Here is an 8,868-nt window from a genome sequence, read left to right as displayed (position 1 = left end):
ATCAACAGTAGAGGGATTCAGTACCGGAAATCTAAAATTCCATATCAGGTACCGAATCCGCATGCCTTAGTCCCAAACATCCGTACCAAATTGGCATTTTAAAAACATTAAGGAGAGAGACATCTCTTAGAATCTTTCTGAAGTAGGTACATTCTAACGTGAATTTACCTCGCTATACGTAGTTCGAAGACTTTGGTATAGATGGTGCTTATTGTAATTTTTCAAACCATACTGAGACCAATGCTTTGTTTTGTAAAATTATTGATTTCAATTTCAAATAACTCGTATTATGTATTAAATAAGTCGTATGTCTACTTTAGTGCGTTTGCTTTGAACAGTCTACCTTTTACACAGAATTTCCCCCGCACGTCATGCTATCTCTTATTCAGCCGTGTTAACCAGTCCAGGTGCGTACACATTGTGTCCGCATCTGGATCCGGATACCAAGCATGTCAATATAAAACATTACGGCTACCGTGCGGTCAATACGCGTGCGAATCAAAGTTCGCGAAACACGAAAAAGACTTTAAACAAGCGTGCTCTGCGGCTGGTCACTGTTGCATTTCTTTCTGCCTTGTCTAATTGACATAATTTCAATCATTTACATTTTGAAATTTTATTTTTAATATTTTTATACTTTATTTTTATACTTATTTTATAAAAGAAGTATTTTTTTATATCGTTTTTTACACTTCATATTTTTACGAAGTGTTTTTTACATTTTTATGCACTTTTTGCAATTTTGTTGTATTAATAAGTAATACAATGTGCCTCTGCGGTGGTGACAAATTCTTCGGTTGTTTGGCCAGAGCAATGTACATGACGCAAAAGTAAGTTCCTTATTAGATTTAACAAATCTAAGTGGCTGATACGATGATGTACCAACGAACTCGTATAACTTAACTTGGTAGTAATCTATCTAAATGATATATCGAGTAGAACAATCTTTTATTTATATTAGACATTTCAAGAATAACACACAATACCTGAACGACAAAATGCGTGATGGTCATACATCGGACCTTGGAAATTTGGCAGAGCTAACGCGTGGTGTAGTGTAGACACTGCGAATCCTTTATTGTTGCCTGCATGAAACATGGATGCCATAGGTATCACCCCCAGGGCAGCTGATAAACACAGAAGGTCATTATTCGCCAACCCCAGCTAGTGTAGTGTCCCTTTTGGAAAAATCAAGTTTGTCTCGCGACGCAGACCAAAATACCACCTACTTACCTTTAATTAAGATTAAAAGATAAAGTGTCTATTTTTTCTATAAGCATGTATATATTTCCAGTTACCGTCAAATCAATATACATCGCCCCAATGGGTGTTGGGAACGTTTTCCAAGAATGACGAACCTTCTGCGATATGCAGGTTTCATAACAATCTTTTATTTCTCCGTTAATTTCTACTAAACATGTACTTAGAAATTAAAACCATACGTACATGGCGCCACAGAGTTTCGAACTCTCAATTGAAAAATAACCATTCTATCTCTGAGTTACTGCCGCTCCAGGTGAACCTTATTTACTTGTTGCTTTATATTAATACATTCATAATTTTATATTTAACGGCGTACGTATATATGCTTAAGAACGTCACTGCATTATATGTGTCGTGTTCCGTAAGCAGGACCGTTCTGATATCAAATTGTACGAAAACAAAATTTCGTGATTCGCCTTTCTGATCGACTTCGGTTCGGTTTTTCAAAGAAGATCGAATCTAGTACAATATCCGTCACGGCTTTTACTCGTCTTTTTATTTCTCGAGATCGGCTTGTTTTTCTGGTAATCTTTTTAATATTGTTTTTTTTTTATGCATTTCTTTTATCAATATTCGTCTGAGGTTATATTATATGTATATCTATTGTCATATTACTGTATCAATGCCTTCGTACGCGTTCAACACCTCGCATTTTCAGTATTAAATGCCCTAAGCTTAAACAACGTATTATTGATCAAAAAGTACTAAGCAATTTTAAAACTAGTATACTAAACGTCATTTCCATAAATCCTTGTTGGGAATTTGGATTTGCGAGACCGGGGGAAAACTTTTTCTTCGACGATAACACTAGTTTTGTATTCTAGCCCTTTAAGTCAAAAACGCGCGGTGGCTCGAATTATGTGTCCGGAAGTATATTACAAGCAGTTATTATTAAGTTACATAAGCCATAGCCTAATGGTTTGACCTACGGCCTCTCAAGCAAAGGGTCGTGGGTTCGAATCCAGCCTCGCACCTCAGAGCTTTTCGTAATTTATGTGCGAAATTTACCATAAGCTTTTCGATGAAAGAAAATATTGCACAATATTGTGCTGAAACTGTAACTGAAACTGTATTGTGATGTGTTGAACATCGAAGAAGGTTCACAACCATTGGACTACGTGTGATGTCCCCGACACGTATTTTTTAAACGTTTGCTTTTCTTGTGTGAAATAGTTTATCGTTGTAGTAAATTTTAGTGATTTTAAGCGTCATTTAGCTCGGGAATAGATGATTAGGGCTGTGGGTATGCTGGAAACTGGGTGCAATGAATGTGATGTTGCAACCGCTGTCAACGTGTAACCAATTGCAATTTGCCGATTATGGGCGCGCGAGACAGGTATCTTAATTTATTATGCTCCGAAATCTTATTGGGAAACGTATAGAGTTCCCCTTATACGTATCGTTTACCTTAGTTAAACGAAATCGTGGTACCTTGAGTTGGGACTTAGTTCCAAGATTAATATTATGGACATCTACTTTCTTAATGAAATGATGTGAATTTGATGGGCCACAGTCAGTCTCCTTGAACTTTTCTCTAAGAGAAACCCTAGAAGTTCTAGCTGCTAAAACTGCACAAGTCCAATCATAGATTAATAAATATATAATAAATACTAAATCTATGAGTCCCATAGGGTTTTTCAATTTGAGATTTAGGGTCGTATTCTAGAACTCTACTCAATGCCCAATTCAGGATTTGAGTATGGTTTACAGCACTCGAAATCATACTCAAGTCCCTGCCATTAGGGTCGTATTTCCAGTGCTTGTGTTTCGAGTGCAATCCTGACTTGAGCATTGAGTAGAGTTCTAGAATACGTCCCTTAGAATGGTATTTGGGACAATATTCGAATTAGATAATATGTTTTGTTTTGTCTTCCGCAGAGTAGCCTTGTGTTTGGCAGCAGTAGCGGTTGTGACATGTCTGGTAACATCAATGGTGATTGCCGGAGGAGTAGGCGTCGGCCTGGGCTACCACTATTGCGTCGTTGAGGCCAAAACTTATCAACTCGGTAAATACATACACCGTTAAACTTATCCTGGTGATTTACATTTCTACCGGTAGTATAATAAACCCTACCACTGAGTTGAACAATCAATTTATGCATCTATCTTAAAGGAAGTAGAAAGTTTCAGAAACTATAGTCTGAACTCTGCTTAGGCAAACCTTCTGCCCGTACTAAACTTGTTAATGACTTCAATGAACATTTGTAATATTTTGCAAATATAAATTGAAATACTTCATTTCTACGTACAATTTTTGTATTATATTGAACCAAAATTTACAAATCAACTTTTTCTGTCTTTAAATCTGAGATAGACTATTACACGATTTGCGTGAAATAGAAAGTGTGATGGTGGACAGGCCTCAGCTAATTTAGTTTGTTTTTTTTATTACAGATATACAAACTTTCCGTCGCGCATATAACAAAAAGCCCGATATCCTAAAAAGGTCCCAGAACCTAACAGATGTACGAGCTGAAATAGAAAGTGATGGTTCAAATGGTGAAGACTTCCCCCTGGCACCTTTCGATGATTCAGATGGACAGACAAGCGAAGAACAGCGAGAAGGGGGAGAAAGGAGCGAAGGAGTTTCATATGGTGATGGAGACTCTACTCCTAATGATCGTGATGGAAATGCAGGGAGAGAAGTAGAAGAAGAGAGACATCCACCTGTAGGTGGAGGTTCTACTGATGATGTAGAACCTTCTGCAGTTCATCTACTTTATAAAAATCTAGATGATGACGGAGACGTTGCGGAAAGGGAAGAAGAAAGAAAAAAAGGAGGGATAGGTAGAGGGAGAAACATTACGGGAGATACAAGAGCCTCATCTCCCCCTTCTTCACCTTCTAATGGTCTAGAAAGACATGGTCAAGAAGTCAGAAACGGAATTCGAAAAAATCCGCATTTCACGAAGGATTTACAAGATCCAGAGGAGAATACGGGAGACGTTGTCAAAGAAACCATTGAATACAGACCTATAAGTAATGATAAAAGCGGACTTTGGCTGTATGGTGACTATTTTAATTTCAGTCCATACAATCAAAAGCAATACCATTTGAACCTCAATAAAAATCGCACATACGAACCTGAGCAAAAAAAGTTTATATCTGATGGTAGATGGAAAGCCTCGCCGCTTCTGTCTAAGCTTGGAATTATTAAAAACCAAACTCGACGTAAGAGTTGATATCGAGAGTTTCTGATACGAAAGGCGGTAGAGAATTAGACTGAACAGTTAGTTTTCGTTTTGCATATCATCTACAATCGCCATAAAAAATAAAATGCCAGACTGAGGATAAACTTACATATTCATGGTAATTACAGTCAAGAGATTCATGAAAAGGCATCTACTTGATTGCCGCTATGCAGCAGTGCTTCAAAGATGGTGTAACGTATTTAGTCGAATGAATTCGAATATCCCGCTAGATATTCTTCTTGATTTATTTCTCTGGTGTCGACCGCCATATTGTATAGGGGTGTTTTATACGAGTTCTTTTTATACAATCAGAGGACTTTTTATTACTTAGCGAAACTTTAAGTGAGGCATTCATCAATATGAAGAACTTTTGCTACAAAGCAAAAAATAAAAACCTTTTTCTCGAGCGGATAATAAATAATTTCCGTTTGTTTGCAAAAGCAAAAGTTGGCGGTAATTCATATTATCTTCGATCTAAGAGCGGTTATACACGCACAACTTTAGCAACGATGCAAGCGCGATGCGGTAGCTCATCTTCTACCTTTACACACACACGCGACATTAAGCAGCGATGCAAACGCGCGAGTGCATTTATGCATTCGGACGTTTGTATCAATGCAGTCGCCTACAAATCGCAAATGTAGCGATGCAGTCGCCGTGTGTAACCACTCTAAAACATTGTGTAGTGATAGAATGTTGCCGTTTATCGACTATCGATATATCGATATGATTATAACAAATACTAATAGCATCTTATGTGCAAGTTGATTACAAGCTTCTTGTGGCGATTTATTAATAATAATGATATAATACCAGATTCGTAATGCTCGAGCGCTTTGAGCAATCCCAGTAGAGCTCCTTCTGAACGAATTTGTCAAGGGAATGACTGCCACCTTACCAATTCCTGCCGCCGAGCGATAATGTGAACATTGCTGGTAAAATTACAATCACATGGGACTTGCCAACTCATCAACATCAACAATCTCAAGGTGATGGGCGCAGTGGCAGGGCCACCAGATCTTTGCGATGTAAGGCCCTGATGCTGCATCTGCTATGGACAGGCATGTCGCCTACCACCCGGGACACGACTTGTTCGTCCCGTCACTTAATATAAAAAAATCCGGATATGGGAATATTTTGACCATTTTGATTGGTGAACACTTTAAATGTATAAAAGCAGAATGGATTTATTCGACATACATGTATCTGAGAGTCATATTGTTATTGTCATTGTCATTTTTATGTATTCTCATTAAAGTTGAATTTTGTCGATTATAAACTGGGATATACAATCACTGTATAATTTTATCGAGCTAGAAGATAACCTAGTATGTTCATCACTAAATTTCACTTACTAATAAACAGTCACCTGGTTTTTTATTTCATTTTGTATTAATTTTTTACATTTTTTTTGTATGTGGTTTTTTCTATTTATTTATTAGTAATAAATAGCTGAATGTAAAACATTATAATTCTAGAATCCGACAACCCCTGACGCCTAAAGACTAAAATTTTCCTGCTTGCCGAGAAAGTTCCAACAAGGAGAATGTACACAAAATAAAGGTCTCGCAAAGGGTTAAAATAATAATAAATAATAAAATGAGGTTAAATCAAAGCTTCTTTTAGATTATCCGTATTTTCCACATAAAAAAAACAACATTATTGTTGACAATCATAATTATAATAAAGTCTGCATTACAATTTTATTGTGTTGCCATTACCGGCATAATTACTGGGGGTTACCTATCAGTAGTCCGAAATGACCTTTTCCAGAAATAACGTTTGCCCGAATTTTCATAACCTCGAAAGTAATTTTGAGAGGAAAATGATTTTTTCTTTTAAACCAAACTTAACCTGACCTAACCGAACGTAATCATGTCTTTGCGATAAACATCCAACATATCGTGAAAGAACAACGGTTTCGTTATAATTCGGATTTCGGTATAATGAAAATTCGAACAAAAATGACAGCGATGAAAAAACGAGTTTGTGATAAGTTGCCTTACTGGTCCCTTTTCATCATTGTTGTTGTGTTTTTCACCAGCTTGGGGATTGAATTTCGAAAAATAAGTTTTTAGTACGCCTTTACTACGTAAATAAAAGTACTAGATAGATAGATAGATATATAACTCGTTTATTGCTGAATCACAGTACATCACAAACAAGCCTACGACATAGTACAATGGTAATCATAAAGAAAAAGGCTAGTCTAGGTGTGCGGGCATGGGGTCTGGAATATTATGTTGTGTTAGGTGTAGAGTTGACTGTACTGTGTCAGCAAAAAGGGCCTCACTCAGCAGTCGAACTGCGACGCTGATGATTCTGCCAGGTCCTAAGGTGAGCCGGTAAAAAAAGTAGTAATATACCCTCAAGTTTCCATGTTTCTGTGACGTATAGGTTTTGTAGTACGCACATCTACCAGTGAGTAGCTCCGGACCTTACTCCTTTACATAATACAATTATAGATAGATAAAGAAATATATTACCTACGCCTCATTACTCAAGTAACCGCATGCTGTCGACTCTAGCTTGCAACTCCACTTTTCCATTTTCTCACACACTGTATATAAACAAATGCTTTTCTGGTCGATAGATTGGATCAATTCAACACCCGGCAGATCTGTAATCAAACTACAGTACAGTTGTGGACAGATATTTTTTAACCCCAGCCTTTACAATGTTCGTGACCTTTGTCAAAAATGTTGAGACGTTGAGACACTAAGGTAAAATGTAAGGTGTTACAGAGTTTTGGTTATGGCCGAATGAAGTAAAGAATTCCCGGAAAGTATCAGCAACATGAAATACATTCTTCTTTTCAGTGGCGTACAACATTTTAAAGTAAATTTTTGCTAAAGAATTCGCTACAAAATCTCGACAGGGTGCCTCATAGAACATTCGATTTATAACCCGCAAATCTACTATTAATGAGCAATTGTTTTCGTTATTTAGCGAGAAAAACTTGCCCAAATAATGTGACGACTGCATAAAATTACCTTAATATGACGGAGTGACGTCACGGACGCCATACTGCTAGTACTGCCATTAAGCTACTCTCTGTTTTAAATTATTTTAAAATAGTTTATCTGGGTATTAAGTCCGTATTTTAAATAAAAGCAATAAGTTCGAGTGTACGTAAGTACACTTCATTACCACTTGCCTGTGATTTTTCTAAAATATACGTAAGTATATTTTAGAAAAATCACAGGCAAGTGGTAATCCAGTCACGATAAAACTATAACACACACTGAATTTTAAATTAAAGTCACTCGTAACGGTCACCCATATTAATAATTCACAAAAATGAATAAGTGCAAGGATTGTGGCAAATTTCTGTCGAAGACTAACGTCATGGGCTGCGTGCAGTGCCAAGCCAGGTACCACAACATCTGTGCGAGAGTTCCAACGGGAACCAATGCCTCTCCTGCCTGGCGCTGTCCGGACTGCCGATGCTCCTTGCCCACTGATAACAGGGACGAGACCCCCGTGCGCGGCATGGGCTACTACTGGCCAAACAACACTCGCCCGCCGCCGACGATTCCATCGTCGAAATCATCAGCCGCGATGGCGCCGCACGCGATTCAGAGCAGTTGTCTGTCGAGGTCGCAATCCGGTTGTTTCGAGAGGAGTTGCAGGAGATCCGGAGAGAGATCCGTGAGTTCCGGGGCGAGTTTCTCGAACTTCGGGCCTCATTGCCGCCGATGACCGCGAGGATGGACGACATCGACCGCCGGCTGGACAACGTCGAGGAAAGAATGGCTACCAATGTCAACGTCAGTGCCGTAAAGGTGTTGGAGGAAGCGGTGGCCAATCTTCAGCTCGAGTTGCACAACAGAGACCAAGAGCGTCTCGACAACGATGTGCTGATTACGAACGTCGTTGAGGGAGCCGGTGAAAGTGTGTTGCACATCGTCGCGACGATCGGTACCAAGCTCGGTGTGAAGCTGGACGAGCGGGACATCGTCTGCGCTGAGCGTCTGGGTGTGCGGCGTGAGGGCGGCCAAGATCCATAGTAGTGCGTCTGGCTCGGCGGGTGACCCGTAGCGAGTTGTTGCGGGCGGCGCGCGTGCGCCGGGGGGCCACCACGGCCGACTGTGCGCTTGTCGCTTGAACATGACAGCATCTTCGTACCAATTTTGATAAAGTATAACAATTGTCTTGATATCAACAGCATCGGTGCAGCAGCGGTGGCAGTGCCCCTCAGATCTTTGCGATTTAAAGCTCTGAGTGACACTGCAACTGTTATGGACAGGCGTGTAGCTTACCATCAGGCGCACGACTTCATCATCCCGTCCCATCATTTGATATTACAAAAAAAAAATACTATTCATTTATTCTTTAGGATCCAACACATGTAGTAGGTAATTAACTGCCTCCGTGACCGAACGGTTACCATGCCGGACTGCCAAGCAGAGGT

General features: G+C 39.2%; 1 protein-coding gene across 1 annotated transcript; it reads left to right on the top strand.

The window, feature by feature from the left end:
• The first annotated feature begins 765 nt into the window (after positions 1-765).
• On the top strand, positions 766-8,464 carry LOC113230326. The gene is made up of 4 exons (XM_026464204.1): positions 766-830; positions 3,142-3,269; positions 3,658-4,136; positions 7,925-8,464. Exons 1-4 carry the CDS (start codon positions 766-768, stop codon positions 8,462-8,464), a joined length of 1,212 nt encoding a protein of 403 aa, XP_026319989.1.
• Positions 8,465-8,868: the final 404 nt, after the last annotated feature.

The sequence above is a fragment of the Hyposmocoma kahamanoa genome, unplaced genomic scaffold, assembly GCF_003589595.1.
Source record: "Hyposmocoma kahamanoa isolate Upper Pololo Valley unplaced genomic scaffold, ASM358959v1 63, whole genome shotgun sequence".
Classification (NCBI taxonomy): Eukaryota; Metazoa; Arthropoda; class Insecta; order Lepidoptera; family Cosmopterigidae; genus Hyposmocoma; species Hyposmocoma kahamanoa.
The sequence above is the reverse complement of the archived record's forward strand: the minus strand, read 5'-3'. Positions and strand labels throughout refer to the sequence as shown.